Source organism: Alligator mississippiensis, chromosome 1, assembly GCF_030867095.1.
Source record: "Alligator mississippiensis isolate rAllMis1 chromosome 1, rAllMis1, whole genome shotgun sequence".
In the NCBI taxonomy this organism is placed as follows: Eukaryota; Metazoa; Chordata; order Crocodylia; family Alligatoridae; genus Alligator; species Alligator mississippiensis.
Window position 1 is genome coordinate 39,986,698 of NC_081824.1, and position 18,472 is coordinate 40,005,169.

At 42.1% G+C, this 18,472-nt stretch overlaps 1 protein-coding gene across 2 annotated transcripts; it reads left to right on the top strand.

Moving 5' to 3' along the window:
- Positions 1 to 1,499: 1,499 nt before the first annotated feature.
- On the top strand, positions 1,500 to 16,308 carry ALKAL2 (ALK and LTK ligand 2). Of its 2 annotated transcripts, XM_006262141.4 has the most exons (5): positions 1,512 to 2,193; positions 5,037 to 5,090; positions 5,223 to 5,303; positions 8,243 to 8,308; positions 15,634 to 16,308. In XM_006262141.4, exons 1-4 carry the CDS (start codon positions 1,932 to 1,934, stop codon positions 8,305 to 8,307), a joined length of 462 nt encoding a protein of 153 aa, XP_006262203.3. In that variant the 5' UTR covers positions 1,512 to 1,931; the 3' UTR covers position 8,308; positions 15,634 to 16,308. The 2 variants fall into 2 exon arrangements, with proteins under 2 accessions (XP_019348244.1, XP_006262203.3); XM_019492699.2 differs by lacking the exon at positions 5,037 to 5,090 and having other exon boundaries at positions 1,500 to 2,193.
- Positions 16,309 to 18,472: the final 2,164 nt, after the last annotated feature.

The window sequence follows — 18,472 nt, forward strand, 5'->3', positions numbered from 1 at the left end:
CTAGACCAATACAGCTACAACCTGGATACCTGACTCATGGAAGATGTTGAATTATAGCCAGTTTTTAAAATGAAATCTTCTAATTTCCCAAGCACCGGGGTTGCAGCTGGAGGTGGAGTGGGAAGGGGGTGGAGGCCAGACATGAAATGGGGGGGTTCCACATGGCAGTGCAGGGTGGTGCATGGTGGCAGCAGTTGCACATTGCACATCCAGTTGGACATGTGACTCTACAGGCTGCTGACGGACCTCGCCCCTGCCCAATCATGTGCCACCCGTCAGTAGCTCACGGAGTTGGATGTGTGACTAGCTGTATGCAAGCGGCACGTGGTGGCTCAGGATGATGGATGACAGTAGCAGCTACCGTGTGAGAAATAAAGTATTGGTTCCTGAACCAAGGCCCAATCTTCCATTTATACCATCCTTCCTATAGGAAAATCGGTTCCGAGTTACCATGTTTCGACTTAAGATGAGGCTTTTAGGAACCAGTTGTGTCATAAGTCTGAGGGCAGCCTGTATTTTGAGGCAAGCAGGCATAAGAAAGTGCTAACAGCAACTCAAAAGTTAGTTCTTGGCCTCTTGTGGACTAAGATTGTGTGCATATCTGAAGCCCATGACTAAAGATTTTGGGATGGAAAATGCTTGCCTGTAGTATCTGGGGGCATCTGAACCCCAAGACGTATGGGCATGGGCCTGCAGGTAGGATGATTACCAATGGATTTGGGAGTGTCTAAAGTCCAAGGGTGATAGGTCTGGGATGGAAGAGGCTTGCTGGTTATAGCACCATACATGGTGTTTCGAACAACTGAGTTCGGCTCAGTCGATATGATTTGGAACGGATTTGGCCAATTTGACCTGGAACATTAAATACACACACACACACACACACACACACACACACACATATATATATATATATATATATATATATATATATATATATATATACACACACACACACACACACACACACACACACACACCATCATTTCAAGCCTTGTAAAATGTATGCGCAATTTGTATGTATCATAACATGTATGTGCAATTATATATATATATATATATATATATATAAATTGCTCATACATTTTACAAGGCTTGAAATGATGGTGTGTGTGTGTGTAACCCCCCACCAAAGTTGGTTAAAACTCCTTGAGAGTGACTTGGGTTTTACATATGCTGCATCACTTAGCTGCCTCCAAAAATGCCGTACACTTGGAGCACTTTTACTACCGTTGCTCATACATTGTACAAGGCTTGAAGTGACGGTCCAGATACGGTCGTCATCGTACACCTGGCAACACCGGGGGACACGGCGCCCTCGGGCACCTGGCCTCGCCGTCCGGGTCCCGCCAGGCCGGGGCAGGCTCTCCCCGCCCCGCAGGGCGGCCGCGCTCGGCTCTGCCGCGGAGAAGAGGCGAGAGGAGGGTCCCCCTCCCTGCCCCGAGCCGCCCGCCTCTGTCCGCCCCTCTGCTCCCGCCCCGGCCGCCGGCGCTGCCCCGCCAGGAGGCTGCCAGGCGGGAGCCCGGCCCCGGCCCCTCCGGGTCCCGGGGGAGGAGGCAGCGGGCGGCGAGGCGGCTCCCGGGCTGCAGCCCGCTGCCGGAGGTGAGGGCACCTGCCGCTGCCGCTGCCGCGGCGCCCGACCCGGGTTTCAGGCATGAAACTCGGAATCAAGAAGTTGTCTCAAAGTTTGCGGCGGGAGGAGCCCGGGCCCGGCCCCCCGGTGGCTGCGGCGGGGGCAGAGGCAGAGGCAGGCGCGGGCCGCCGGGGTTTTTAACAGCGGAGGAGGGGGCGGCGCGGAGCGGGGCTCCCTGCTTACATAAGGCGCCTCGTCCCCCGTCACACGCGTGATTTCCTCGCTGCCCACCCCGCGCGCTGCCGGCAGTGAAATAGGAGCACGCCCGCCCCCCGCAGCGCGGCGCCTCTCCCCGGCCATGGGCGCCCCGCGGGCTGCGCGGCTGCTGGCGCTGCTGGGGCTCCTGGTGCTGTCGGCGGGGTCCCGCGCGGAGACCAGCGACTCCATGGATGTAAAGGACCGGCAGAGCCTCCTCGACCTGATCATGGAGATCATCCAGGAGCTGAAGAGCTACCAGCTGCAGGGGGAGAGCGGGCAGCAGCGCTTCCCCAAGCACGACTACGGCTTGGACCGCAGGGAAGTGGAGGACTACGGCGGGTACCCGGACGAGCAGCGAGTCGGTAAGTGGCCGGCTGCGCCGCCCCGCCCCGCCCGCTCCCTCCTTCCCGGCCAACTTCGCTCTTCCCGGAGAAGTGGGGCCGGGCCGGGCCGGGCCGGGCCGGCGGGAGACCCCGCTCCCGCGACGGGCTTGGGGCTGCGGCTGCGGCGCGGAGCTCAAAGCCAGACCCGCTCCCGCGGCTCCGCGCGCACAGCCGCAGCAGCGGAGGGGCGCAAGGGACCTCAGGACCTCGCATCCAGTCCAGCTCCCTGCCCCAAGCCCCGACTACATCATCCCGGCCCGGGCTGTGTCCCGCCGGGTCTGAAAACCCACCCGCAGTTTCACCACTTCTCCGGGCAGCCGGTCCCAGTGCCGCCCTCCCCTCCTCCTCACAAAGTTTTCCCTAATATCTCACCTGCTTTCATGGCGGAAAACAGTGAGATTGGGGCAAGGAAACGTAGAGTAACCTCAGATCAGGTAGTCTGGAGTCTCCCGACTGAGTTTTCTGGTCCTTCCTCCCCTTCCCCTGACCCCGAGTTTCACAGCCAAGCCCTAGCTGATGCCACACCTGGAACTTTGTTAGCAGCCTTGGGGCTCTCTTTACTAATCCTTTCCATTCTTTGGTGCTTGGACCGTTCAAATATTTGTGACCATGTATTTATTCCCCAACCCAAATTAAGTTCTTTCTTTTGGAGCGGAGAGCCTACATGGTCCCAAGAACTGCATTTGCTCTTGATGCTCCCTCCAGACTATTCCTGCAAGTCACAGGCAGTGGCAGCAGACCCAGAGCAGGGGGCGGCGCTCTGCAGCTGGAGGCTGAGTTGGCCTCTCTGGCTGCCAGGTCTAATTTGCTGCTTGCCGTCATCCCCCAGCCTCTGTAGTATCGCCACCTCCCAGGCTTTCCCTCTCTCTGCCTAGGCCAGCGAGTGAGATTAGAGAATCAGAGAAAGTAAGAGTTGGAAGCAAGCTCAGGAGCTCATTTGGTCCAACCCCCTGCTGAAAGCAGGAGCAGCCCCAACTACATCATCCCAACACAGGCTTTGTCTACTCAAGTCTTAAAAACCTCTAAGAATGGAGAATTCCACACCTTCTCTGGGTAGCCTGCTCCTTGCTTTACTACCCTCCCAGTGAGTTTTTCCTCATCTCAAACCTAAACTTCCCTTGCTGCAACTTGAGACTGTTGCTCCTTGTTCTGTCATTTGCCCCCACTGAGAAAAGTCTAGCTCCATCCCACCTCGCTATTTCAGTTGTGCCAATTTTCAGTTTTCTTAAGAGAGATGCCATGTTTTGCCTTTTTCTGCCTTTCTTTTCCATCACCTGCTGGCTTTGCTTGGTCCTCCACGGGATTTGCAGCTTTAAAGTTGGAGTAATCAGTGACTCTCATTAAAATGCTATTTACTGTCTTGCATAGATGATTTTACGAAAGGTTTTAAATGGGACAACCTCACAACGTCCTGGGTCCTAACTCAGGCCAGTGTGAAAGTTTCCCTTACTCTGTGCTGGAAAAAAGTTACAAGCAGTGCACTCTACTCTGTAACTCTAGCACAGCAAAGCAAAACAAGGAAGCTTGTGGCTTGCTGGGCAGAGCTTTTGGCTATTCAGCATCAGCAATTCCAATGCACTGGGGAATGGGATCCAGTGAGAATAAAACCACTAGGTTGGTACCGGACTCTCTGGCTCCTACGTGGGACATCTTATTTTTATTGTTAATAAAAGAGAATGGTTTCCAGCAAAGCTGGAAAGGCATTATTGCTTCCTTAGAGCCTTCCTTTATGTCAGTCGTATCATCAGTTTCCCAGCGGGTCTGTCCTGTGAGAAGCTTCTCAGAGAAACATGTAAGCTTTTAATGCTCTTCATGACACAATTAGGTCAAACATGATAAGGCCAATTTTACTTCGACTGACTCAAGTTAGAAGTAAATGAAAAATGACTTTCGAGAAACGTTTAACCTCATCAGTGAATCAGATTTGAATGGAAATGTTTTCTGCTTTATATGTGATAAGAGGTGCCAGGGGAATGGAGAAGGCTACTTAGGCATTTATGGTCAAGTAAATAAAAGGACCCTACAGCCTATCATACATCATATGCAATCAACACTAAGCTATCAGCATGGTGTTAGTAACCGAAAGCAATCAAAGATAACTGTAAATCAACAAGACACACAAGGGCTGAGGCTTAAGTGGATTTCAGTAAACCAGTTTCACTTTGCCATCTCCTGAACACAGAATGCAGGGAAGCAAACCACAAGGGTAGGGCAGAGCAATTTGCTTGGAATAGTCCTTTCCTGTGAATTTTATTTACGGCTAGAGAAAACACATACTGTTTCTATGTTTCCTGTCATCATATTGATCCAAGTTTGTGTTCCACACTTAGTATATTATTGCTGACAAAGCAGTGGACGAGCCTGTAGCTAAAAAGGTGCATGAAACAGCCAAAAAAGGAAGGCAGCCTAAACATCAACCACAGGTATAGCGGTGGACTCTTTGCACCACTGAAGTTGCTACAAGTTTCTAAGTGTCATTGAACTTAAGTGATACACCAGAACTAGGGGGAGCTAAAATATAGTGCACACTACTGAAATGGGACTTTTTGGTGGTCCTCATCTATACGATTGTTTGCCTTACCGGGAGCATCAGGTCCAGCATTGCAGCGCTCCCCTTTGTAGGGGCTGTGTTTTTTTATGAAAGACAAAGGTGGTTGCAGTTTGCTCCCTTTATGCAAATGCCATGTAACCTGCATGCTTCTAGTGCCCTCTGGTTCTACCCCTCAGATGAGCAGAATTTTGGCATGCTCATAAGTTGCCTTCCCATGTGTGACGCATGTATTTCCACTGGGTTACAGTGAATGCTTTCTTCTTTCCAACAGAAATAGTTCCCAGAGATCTGAGGATGAAAGAAAAATTTTTAAAGCATTTAACAGGTACATACATATACATTTTGCATTTGTAGTTTATTTCATATATATATGCCACTTAAGTCTGTCTCTCCTTTCTCTAGGAGCTCTGAATCATTTTGACTAATGACTCTTTCCCCCCTTCCCTTGTTATTTCAGGTCCTCTCTACTTTAGTCCAAAATGCAGTAAACATTTTCATCGGCTATATCACAATACAAGAGACTGCACCATCCCAGCATGTAAGTGACACCAATCAAGGCTAACTCATTTAAGAAACAAATAGGAGTCAGGCGTTTGTTTTTTGAATGGAGTGACTCTAAACAATTCTAGTAAATAATAGTTGTAATATTATGCCACTGCAATCCCTTTCTGTTAGAGTTCATAGTGTTTATGGATATTAATTAATATCCTATTTTTCAAGCAGGATGTATACTTATCATTATTCCATTTTTACAGATGGGGAAGCCCAAGCAAGGCATTTCTAGTGTATAATGAAAGTAAAAAGTTCCTTGAAATACCAAATTTGTTCTCTCCCATTGGCTCCAAATCTACTATGCTAACTTTACATGGAAAATACATTTTATGGCTTGTGCCGAAAACTCAGCCAAGACTGAAAACCAAGTGAAGCTATTTCCATTTCATGTACCATTGCTTATAGTGCAGCCTTTATAGGCAAATGATAGCTTCTTATGTTTTGGCAACCCATCTGTTTCCTAGTAATGCATTCAGTGGATTTATAAAAAGTGTAACGTACTGGAAATTAGTTAATAAATCAAATGAAGGACACAGGTGAACCACACCTGGCTCACAGCACCCCAACAGTGTTGGTAGTGCAGTGCTAGAAGAAACAACAAAAAGAGCAAGATTTTTTTCTTAAACTCTTGTTCAGCTGATATGACTGTACATATGAGGGACAGACCTGTTGAGTAAAAAGATGCTATTTTTGCACACTCTTTCAGAACAAAAGTACACATTATTCTACTTTTCTAAGCCCAGCTAGTCAGTCAAGTGCAGGACTGGAAATAGAACCAAGAATTCCTGGCTCACATTTTAAGAATGTTTTTTGCCCATGATCATTTTGAAGTCATATTTATTAAACCTATTTCTTTTTGTCTTACTTGCATGACATACGATTGGATGTCTTGGAAAGCCAGGAAGTAGTTTCTAAATCTGGGTGTCCAACTAGCAGCCCATGAGGGGTTAATGTGCAGCTCCAGATTCTCATCTGGCCACTGCTACCCTCTCCTCCCCACAATATTGCTTTGGCCACAGCAACAGAGTCTCCAGGATCCTTGCTCCTCCTCTGGCTGCTGCTTCCTGCCTTTGCCCCAGGAGGCAGGGTAGTGCAAGAGTGCAGAGCTGAGGGTTAGTCTGGGACTACACCGGGGCACAGTGGCGGGAAAGAGGAGTATTTGTGTGGTATGTGGCCACTTGGTCACTAGGGACTTAGAAGTTGGCAGACCTGACATAAATAGATACATATACTGAAAAATAAGCCCTATCACTAGAATAAAACCTGACCATGTTCAGCCTATACTCAATAGTGATGGAAAGGTTAGTAACTGAAAGCCATTCAACAGCTTATTTTACAAAATACTTGCAGTCTGCTGCCATAGTAAGGGAAAAGTCTATCTTCTGTCGCTAAAGGATGAGAAAAAAATCAACATCATATTCAGCACTAATTGGAATGAGCAACAAGGAAGCTAGGGACCAAGCTTGGATTAGACTTTTCCCCAATGGTAATATCACACTACTGGAGCAAGGGCAGATACTTTGTACTAGTGTTACCTGTACTGTATCCATCTTGTGCGTCAGCTTGCAGTTTCTAAGGATGTCAGTATGACATCTTGCACAAGCTGTAGATTTAATTAAACATGAATAAAATAACAATGGTATATTAGACAATCTATTTGCAGATAGAACATTGGATACACATATTCCTTAAAGAAATTGTTGTGGGATCTTGAAATTTGTACCATGCTTTAATTATCCATGCACAAGAGCCTGAGCTTGGTACTCAGTACTGGATTTCTGCTAATATTTTGATTTTAGGTTACAATTCACCAGTTCATTCTATGCAGCCATTCAAAAGGAAAATATAAAACACCTGCAGTCTGCTGCTACAGCAAGGGAAAAGCCTATCTTCTGTCACTACAAAAGCATAGTGTCCGGCATGTTTCCTAGTGCTTTCTATAATTTAACAGCATGATAGCTCTTAGTACTTAAATTTTTTGTTACCAAGAAGTGTCAACCCTTGAACAATAATGTAGATCGCTGACTGTAGGACTGGAGAGAAGCTTTAAGTGAACATGTGACCAAGCTTTGACCAATTTCTTTTCAATCTGTCCTGCATGCAAAATAGGTTACCCTGCTTAACTTTGTAACCTTGACTGCCATCGGTTTCACTGTTCCCTACTCTTTATTCATCCCACTAATTAGTATATACATATGTGAAGATGATGCCTAATCTTCAGAGAAGAGAGGTTTTGAAACAGCCTGTTATTAGAAGCAAGGAAAACAAAAATCTAACTAGATCTAAAATGGAACTAAATAAATGTGATTCAGATAATATGACATGGCTGCTTGAAATTGTAGGAGACTAGATTATGACCCAGGAAGCCCCTTCCAACCCTATATTTTGATGATGGTAAAAAGCATTAAGAATGAAATGTAGGAAATCATCTTGCACTGGCATTGAGGAATAGGTATGATATAACAGGTCTTTCCTTCTCTACTTCTCTGCATGGGAATGCACTATTTATCTGACTTTCAGATTAATTCATTGAGAGTTAGATTTCAAAGATGGATGTAAACAAATTGCACATGCAAGTTGAAATTCTACTTGTTCAGATCTAGCATTTGGCACAGGCATGGCTACTTAGATATATAGTTTTTTATGCACACAGTCTGCAGGCAGTTGTAACATTTGTTCATAGAAATTAGGCACACAGATCATGCACTCATCTTTGAAAAAAATTGTTTTTTCATCACCTTTTTATCTACATTTTCAGATATAGCTTATAACGGGTAGAAATTGGCCCCCTAAGTCTTTAGTTCAACGCAGTGATTTAAAATTAGTAGTTATAATAGTTTGCACATCACTTTTTTACTTTTAAAAACAGAATTAATTACGTCAGCAGTGTCAACTTAATGTATTTATGATCTTTTCTCATGGCAGACTATAAAAGATGTGCCAGGCTTCTTACTCGGTTGGCAGTAAGTCCAATGTGCATGGAAGGATAAGGTAAGCTTTTTGACAGAGGTAATAACATTCTACTGCATAGCAAAATGGTAGATTTTGCATTGTAGACAAAAAATATTCATGAGAGTGTATAAACAATCATCCTTAGGCTAAGGTATTCCCCTTTCAGTGTGTTTGACGTAATTGTCTTAATCTGGCAAAATACTGGCTATAAATAAGGAGTACCCCCTACTGGAAGGCATTATAAAGACCCATAGACATCAGCTGTGAATTATTCATAGCAGGATGCAGTTAGCAGATAGTGAATTTGTTTTTACAGAACAAAGCCTAACAGCTGTAGCTAATTTTTCTCCAAGAGTTGACTCAGTATACAATTGTATGTATTGTCACTGGCTTCCCTTTTGTTTTCAGCTGTAGAATTATTGTGTACCCTTTAAATATGGATTAATATATACATAACTATACACTTATATATTTTTAAAGGTAGGTGCCATAGGTGCTTCTAAGATAATTCATTATGTTATTACTGTAGCATTAGCATTGATAAATCAAACTAAGTAGATTATTCAGCTGTCTTTAGATTTCAGGTGTTTATCCAAAGGGCTAGTTTTTCTTGTTGCACCTGCTTAAGTCTTAGAATTATGGCAACTTCATATGCATAATAAATGAAGAATGTATTCCCAAAATATTTATACCTCTAAAGCTGACATGCATCACAATTTATATTCTGCTCCTATCTACCCTGAGTTGAGACAAAAATACATTTATATAAATCTTTTATATGAGAATTTTAAAATGATCTTAGAGAAATTATCAGTTTTAGATTTTACCGCAGGTATTTATTGACCAATGAAATGTTTTTATCACCAAATGAAATGTTTAGTTCAGAATTCTGACTTTAGACTAGAGCATAACAAGATTTTTCTTTGCATTTTTCTGTCACTGTTTTTTGTGTGGGGGAAAAATAGTTTTAAAGTACACCCAAACTAATCCAAATTCAGTTCTGGAGGTTTTTGAAGCCTATTGCCTACAAAGATTAACTTCTATTCGGCAAGTATTACTATAAGCAAAGTAAACATCCATGGAGGCAACACTATAATCCAGACTTTGGCTGTTTAGGGAAGCTGTCAGAGAATCTACTTTTTTAAAACTTAACATTAGGCAGTGGTAATAAGCTCCTTGTTCTAGCTGGGTGATTTTCATGGCTGTGTCTAAACAGGGATTGTGCTTGCAGTGGCACAAATCTGTGCTGCTACTTTGGGCCTGTCCATGCCCTTGCAGGTGCACTTTGTTGAGGGAAAAGGTGTCCCATTGTGGGTGAACTGCCCTTGCCTAGCTCCTCTTGGGTCTTCAGCCAGGGAGAGCTGAAGGCAGGGGGTGGCACAGGTGCTAGCCCCAGCAGTATAAACTGGTGGCATGCTGGAGCAGCAGGGGCACAACTTGGGAAGCATAGAGGCTTGGCCAGCAGCCAGAGCCTTGCTCTGGAGAGCCAGGCCTTCATTTGTGCCAGTGCAGGCTTTCTTGTGTACTGTGTGTCACTTTTTTTTTTTTCTGGGTTTTTTTTGCTACTGGGAAATCCTGGTAGCAAGTTTTGCCACCTCGCTGCATGGCACGTGTTTTAATTGTTCACCATGTGCAGCTTGTGGCACCACAAACTGCATGCCCCTGCTCTGCTAGATGCAGACCAAAGGTCCAGAGTGAAATCCAGGAAATAATCTACTAGTAGGAACATATAATCCCTACACTCTACTGCAAAGAACAGGTACAGTGTTAGGGCAATTACCAGCCAAACATGATTCATAATCATATACATGGGATCACAGTTCCTTTTCACCTTTTTGCTAGAAAGCCTCGCTGCAGCAACACTTCCCAATAGGAGTTTGATTTCTTATGGTAAGAAGAAACAAAGGGCAGTTCCTTTAGGTGGCACTATCTGCTCTGAAACCAGAAGACTGGTGAAGAAAATCCATTCCGCAGGGCTCGTAGCCTCCAGGTCTCCTCAGAAGTGTGAGAGAGCATAATGTGCAACCTCTGTTTGTTCATTAGCAGCAGCATAATTCCTAAGTGAGCTTCAGTATAGGCAAGAGGTGCATCAAGATTCACAGCTGACCTCACAGAAGTCAAAGGATCCGTTTAAGCCTTTTTTCTGGTGTATTCAGCTTCCCCAAGTACTATAGCTCTTCCAGTATAAGGGGTATGGTGGCAGCTGCCATTTCCTAGATACAGCCACAGGGAAAGGGGTTCTGTTTCTTTAGATCTGGCAATCAAGTCTCTCCCTCGACAGGCTGCTGGATCAAGCCTTCTCATGAAAGCATAGGGAAAGATGAAAGATTTGTAGTTTAGCACCAGACTGCAAAGTTAATAATTGTGGGCACTAATGAATAAACAGCATTCAGGATAATAGAATGCAAACACTTGTGGCTTATGTTATCATGTTACTATTTTATTTAATACATTTCATAGACATTAGGGCTGGAAGGGACCTCGTAAGATCAATCAGGTCCAGCCCCCTGCCCAAGGGGCTGGAAGTCAGCTAGGGTCAAAGGATTCCAGCAAGATAAGCATCCAAATGTTTCTTAAAAGTGCCCAGAGTAGGTGCTTGCACCACTTCTAGGGGAAGTCTATTCTAGGACTTGGGGGCTCAGACAGTAAAGAAGTTTTTCCTTATGTCTAGCCTAAAATGGTCTTGTGGGAGTCTGTGACTATTGGATCTTGTCATCCCTTGTGGTGCTCTGGTGAACAGGTGTTCCTCCAGATCCTGATGCACACCCCATATGCACTTATAGGCTGCCACCAAGTCACCCGTGAGCCTGCGCTTCTCCAGGCTGAAGAGTCCCATGGCTCACAGCCTGTCTTCATAAGGCCTGTTCTCTTGCCCTCTGATCATGCACGTGGCTCTCCTTTGGACTCTCTCAAGCTTCTTCATATCCTTCCTGAATTGTGGAGCCCCAGAATTGGATGCAGTACTCCAGCTGCAGCCTCCTCAAGGCCAAGTACAGTAGGAGGATGACATCCTCCTTGCTTGAGATGCATCAGTGCAAGCCACAGTTTTGGTTGCTTTGCCAGCTGCAGTATCACATTGGTGGCTCATGTTCAACTTGTGGTCAGTCATGACCCCCAAGTCTCTTTCAGTCATGGTGCTAGCAAGTGTAGCATTGCTGAACCTGTAAGTGTGATATGGGATTTTATTTCCGAGGTGGAGCACCTTGCATTTCTCTGTATTGAATGCTATGAGTTTTTCATCCAGCCACCCTGCAAGACTATCAAGGTCGGCCTGTATCACCAGCCTATCCTCAAGTGTAGACACTCTTCCCTAAAGTTTGGTGTTGTCAGAAAACTTACCCAGTCCACTTCTGACACCAGTGTCCAGATTGTTTATGAAGACATTAAAGAGTACAGTTCTGAGAACAGAGCCTTGGGGGACAACACTAGTCACCGAGTGACATGTAGATTTGGTTCCGTCGACTACCACTCTCTGGGTTCGACCTCGGAGCCAGTTCCCCAGCCATCGGACTGCGGAGTAGCCGAGGCTGCAATTGCCCAATTTTTCCATGAGCACATCATGAGACACCAGTTCAAAGGCTTTTTTAAAATCCAAATATATAACATCAACCTCTTCCCTTCTGTCCAGTGGATACGTCACCTGGTCATAGAAGGAAATGAGATTGGTCAGGCAAGGCCTACCTGCAACAAACCCGTGCTGGCTATCCCTCAGAATGTTGCCTTCTGTTAGCCTGTCAAGAATGGTTTCTTTGATAATTTTTTCCAAAATCTTCCCCGGGTTTGAGGTCAAACTGATTAACCTGTGGTTTCCCAGGCCTTCTTTCCTCCCTTTCTTGAAGATGGGCACCACATTGGCCCTCTTCCAATCTTCAGGTACTTCCCCTGAGCACCACGAGTTCTCGCATATCCTTGCCAGTGGCTGCGCTATGATGTCTGCTAGTTCCTTTAGCACTCTTGGATGCAATTCATCCGGGCCAGCTGATTTGTGGGGGTCCAGCCTCTCAAGATGTTCCCTCACAAGATCAACAGCCATGGTGGGCATATATTCACCCCTCACCTTGGTCATCCCACATCATGTTTGGCAGGGTGGTCCATTTGGGCTGGTGAAAAACAGATGCAAAAGTGATCGTTAAGCAGATTGGCTTTTTCCTGGGTGCCAGCAGTCAGCTGCTCCAGCTCATTTAGCAGGAGTCCAAAGTTGCCCTTGTTTTTCTTTAGACTTCCCACACATCTAAAGGACTTTTTATTGTCCTTGATTCTTATAGCCAGGTGGAGTTCAGTTGCAGCCTTGGCTTTCTTAGTTTGCTCCCTGCAGGTGAGGACCAGTGCACAATACTTCTCCTTATTAGTGTTTCCCATCTTCCATCTTTTATAAGCCTCTCTTTTTAGACTTAGGAGGTCTATGAACTCCCTGTTGAGCCAAGGGGCTTGTTGAGCCCTTTTACCACCTTTCCTATGGGTCAGAATTGCTTCCTTAAGGAGCAACCCTTCATCATGAATTCCCCTCCCTGTGAAATCATGGTCTCTCAGGGCCTCAAGAACAAGTCTCCTGAGCTTACGAAAGTCAGCTTCCTAACGTCAAGGACTACTGCATTGCTGGCTGACTTGCCAGCTTTGCAATGGATAGTGAAAGTGATCAACTTGTGGTCATTGTCACTCAGCTTTTTACCAGCAACTCGAGGGTTACCAGTAATACTGTTTATTCATTAGTTACTTACTGGTATCCCTCAACTTACTGGTAAAACTAACGAATAAAGGATTACCAGTAAGTCGAGGGTTAAGATGGTACTTTTTAAATATCAGGAACAAAATGTTATTTCATATGCATGATCTGTCTACCAACAAAGCTTCATTTGCTCCAAGGCTTAGTAGCCTCATCTGTTAAGACACAGCATCCTAGGCATATTCAACCACCAAGATGAGGTGATGAAAAATAGAGGCTGAGATCCATAGCCTCAGAACATTCAGAAATATTTAAAATGGGGGCTGGCCTTGAATTGGAAACTACCTCATCAACGTACATCCCATGTTAATGGTATAATATGTTCTTCAGTCTTCCTTGCTAGTAGGTAATCTGCCATCAGTTTTCTCTGCTGGTTGTTTAGCATAATTACTATACAGCAGCTTTCATCACCTCCATTTTTGATTTTTTCTGTATCTTTGAGTGGAAGATGGTCTTCTGAGCCTTCAGACAGGAAAAGGTTTTTGGCCACTGCCAAAGGCATCTTTAGGATTCTGATGCAGAATTACCACGAGCACAGTAATATTATATAGGAGTCCATGTGCAGCTGCCAAATGAGACACATATTCTTCATCCTGGGGCATTCTTAATAACCTTGTCCTATCTGCCACAGGAAAGGTTATCCATGTAGACCATCATCCTACATAGATAATGGAACCAAATTAGTTATGTTGACAATGCATCCTTAAATTACTTAATTCATGCTTTTAAAAATCTTAATCATTACACTGACTCATGACATTTTTTTCGCATTATTTAAGAAAGGATGAATGGAAGAGCAAGTACTTCTTTGCCTGCGTTCCCAGTAGATGTTGCAGCCAAATCTTTTCAGGGTTCCCAAGAGGATACAAGTGCAGTCATTCTGTCATTTGATGGTAGTAGTTATATGTAGGACAACTTAATTCAGAAATGTGACACAACAGAAAAATAGTTACTAACCACTTTTGAGCATTACATGTATTTCTGAAAAGGGAGGGAGAAATAAGAATGAAAACATGACTTCCCTAACCATGAAAAATCTGCAATCCTTAAGTTTCTGATAAAGACAAAAATACCAGTAAATGTAGTCTGAGAACCCTAGTCTATGCCCATTTAAATTAGTAAGCAGCATACCATTCTGTACTTGCGTTTTACATTAACAATTTAAATGAAAAATAAAGCAGAATTATTGCACTATTTACATTCTTAGTGTAATATATATTTTTAAAAAGATGCAACATGTTTAGTTCGAAAATTTCTGTAAATTAGTGTATTTACGCTAAGATGCAGTACAAGAGATTTTTGCTCAACTATTTCTTTGAATCAGACCCTTAAAATAACTTATTAGAATTAAAAAGAACCATATTCCACTAGAAAAAGGCAGCTTCTTAATTTAGGATTTGTCGAACCATAATGAAACCAATCTATAGTGATTATTACAATTATTATTTTAGTTATTATGGTAGCACCTTGAAGTCCCAGTTAAAAAAAAAATAGGGCCCTATTATTATAATGGGTACTGTGCAAACAAAAAGAAGGTATTTGTCATGGAGGCCACATTTCTTTCATTAATTTAATGCTTTTATTTATTTAACTGATGAGTTCAAACCAAAACTACATTTCATATTCTGATACAAGAGTGTCATTGTATATACTTGTACTGATATACTGAAATATGTAGGAATTTATGGTATTTGGCAAAAACTCAATCAATTTTAAAGAAAGTTATTGTATCATTATTTCTTTTAAAGAAATGTTAATTATTAAAATGCATAGTTATCTATGCATTAGTATTGCTTTCTTGCCTGCAAAACTGTTTTTGTGACAGCATTTTGAACTTTTATAATGTCAAATGTCATTATGAAATTAAGGATAGGTTTCCATAATTGTAACCACTTTTAGATTTAACCTATCTAGACTCTAAAGAAATATCCAGAATATTCAAGTCCAGAAGAATCATACATTCACTGCCAGTTATTAATTACTTGATTTCAAGAAGTTGTTTTGGGAAGGCTAACACCACGAAGCTTGTTTAACAAAACAAAACAAAAGACAAACCAACCAAACAAACACAATTTCCAGCTAAAAGACCCATTCTTGTCCTCTGAGTCCATTATATTGTCAGACTAACGTCTATAGGTCAATAGTTAAATCTCAAACAAGAATATCCTCTTTATTCCTGATCCTGCTATCAGATTTATAGGGGAATACCAATAAAACTTCATTGATACTGAAACTTTAGGTCATACAACTCCAATGGGTTAATATTACTACTGATATATATTCACATTTTGACTGTGCTATCATATTTAGAAGTGTCTTTATTTGGAAAAACCCCCAGTATAAACAAATTTGAAATGGTGAGATATCAAAAACCTCCTCTTTTTTCTTACACTAATGTTTGATGCTTTTCCAAAACTGTTACGTTACTACTGTAGTTAATGCTAACTACTAAATGAGTAAGTTGAATGATGTAAACCTAATCAGGAAATCATAAATGTACTACCACATTTTCTATAAGCCATTAAAAAAATTACCTATTTTATTTACTGATTGTATTCAATTGACACATGCAGTTTGATACGCATTTGGAATGTGAGACATGATGAAAGACAACTAATTATTTCTATTTTTTAACCACCAGATGTTATTACCATAAAAGAAGAAACATCAAGAACCAAGAAAAGTGCCTTGGAAACCAACAGGGAAATAGAACTTAATACCTTTATAACATATTCCATTGTGAACAAGAGATTTATTTTTGCAGATTGACAGACTACTTCCCATAATTCTTTTAACATGTGTTTTCTATGTTGTCAACAGTGTGCAGATTCTTTACAGTAGTATAGTCACCAGTAGTACTTAATGATCCATACTTAAACACACTCCACATTTGATGTGTACTGCTGCCAAAAACTACACAAACACACACCCTTTACCAAGAAAATTAGTGTTTTATTGCTTAATTCTGAGACTTCAAGGAATGTTTGTATATTCAGAACTCTTACAGAATCTGCTTTACAGCAGTGGTTGTCACTTGATCTCTTTCATGCTTATGCAATTAAAGTTTGGTTAAAACAAACTTATGTTGGGGTCACATTGTACCCTGGGAGTACACATTGCATGATAAATACAAAAAGACAGTTCTGAGTAAACCCGGGTCCTTGGGACAGTGGAGCGTGGATTTTGTATACACATACAAACTACCATCAGTTTTCTTTACAATACATGTATAAAACATTCCAGCTAATGTGCAATATGTAAATACTGTAAATAACAAACATAAGTAATAAAGTGTTTGGTATTACATTGCCCTCAATGTGACTTTTTCAATAATGATTTCAACAAATTGGAAATTTAGATATGGTTACTCGTGATTAGAACTGGGCATGGAATTCTTGCCATTTCACAAAGCTTTATGAGATTAAGGCTCTCCTACACTGGAGGAGTGATACTTTTCCTTGAACAGCCACAGCTTTGGCAGTTCAGGCAGTCACCGGGATGTGGGAGAATTGCAAACTTGGGACTGTTGGCTGCCTTGACATTAAGCTGTTGGCTATTTAGTGTGGGTCACTCTCTGGAATTGTCCAGGACTTTATGCAGGGTATACGAAACCTTTCCTGACGAAGATCTCATCAAAACTAGTATCCTCCCACAAAAGATATGGCTTCAGTAATAACAACAGCATTTGCCTGAACAGGACAGAAACGATTTCATAAAACTAACCATCTCAAATCACGATGTTTCAAAAATGAAATAAATTATATTAAAATCCAACAGTTTTACTAGAAATCTAACTTATGAAGAACTTCAATGGTGAGCAAATCTTGAGGTTTAGATAAGCATTTCATGTTTCTTTAGAAGTCCCATAGCCAAACCTGTTTGATTTTATAATGAAAAAAGACATCTTCCCACCCCCGCTCGCCCTCCACCAAAGGCATACTGTTAAGCATTCCCACTAAATGCACTCCAGAAATACACACACACTGAAATGAAAACCTATCTTTGTTAAACATCTGTTTGATTCAAATCCTTCATGTCCATATAACATAAGCCTCCAAATAGAGTACAACTAATTAAACCATAAAGGAGCCAAGGTGCTCAGCTTGAACGCTAAGATAACTTGCGTCTAGCTCCCACAAGTTCTTTCAAGAAATGCCAGCTTTGGTTTTCATGGACATTAGTAAGAAATCCATGTTACATATGCCATTTATGGAAGATTGCTAGATGTTAACATTTCAACTATTGCTGGTATTTCCTAATATATTTAAGTAAAAAAAAAATTTTTTTTTAAATCAGAGAATGATGGACTTCTATAAATGTCACAATCTCACTGTGCTGTTAGCATATAGGCATGTACATGCACAAGTGTAGCCTGCATTCTTTGCAATCAAACATGCTTGTAACAAGGTAGGAGTTTATCCCCACATCTTAGTATTGGAGTTGGATATCTAAGTCATCAGTACTTCGGCTTAGATGAAAACTTGTGGATATACTGGTGAAAGACAATAGAGAAAGATTCATATCAGCTTGGGCTGAACTTAAGGTTATTCTCTGAAGCCTGAAAACAATCCATCCATCCATCCATCCATCCATCCCTCTTACAGCTTGCCTTCATGGACATGATTATTGGGAGGGGCAAAACAGAAAATATTTGCTTCTGGACCAAGGAACTTGTCTGTACTTCCGTCATTGAGGTGCAGATGGTGCGACCGCCATTTAAACACAATATCTTATATTGGAAATAAAAGCCAGTTAAAAAAAATATAACTGACAAGAATTTAAAGGAAACCAAAACTGATAATTGAATAAGATAGAAACTTCTTTAAGACAAATATAGAAGCTGCTCTGTTATAGCATAGTTTCAGTTGGTGCTGTATTATCGCCTGTTATTCTAGATTGAAATTTGACTGGTTTGTGCAGAAACTTTTTAGAACAATCTGAGTTTTATAAATTTACCTGTTTTTCCAAGGACATGCATGACATAGAATTGAAGAGGATCTTTTTCCCCTATTTGTTAGGATTTCTCTCAGATACAGACAAAAAATAGAAGAAATGAGTGTTAAAATTTTACTAAAGGAGTGGTATAACATGCCTACATGGGACTGGTTTGCTTGGTTTTTTTTGGTTTTTTTATGACATACTGAACATTCATGACAGAGTGGTCTGCCTTCGATGTAATGACCTCATATGGATACAAACAAACATGCAATAACCTCATAGGGCTGGATGGGTTGCCTTCAAACTGTGCTTTTAGTGCATAGATTTGAAATACCACCTACATGTCCATGTACATTTTCTGATTTTATTGTTTGGCTATTAAAATAACAGGCATTAGTTATAGTGCTTGGATTTGAGTACATTGCTAAATTAAAGATTTGCTTTCAACTATATTTTTTTCTGCACTGTATTTCATTTTCCAGATAAAGGAGGGGGTGGGGAAATTATTACATTAAATGGTATATTTCTTCATGCTGAGATCT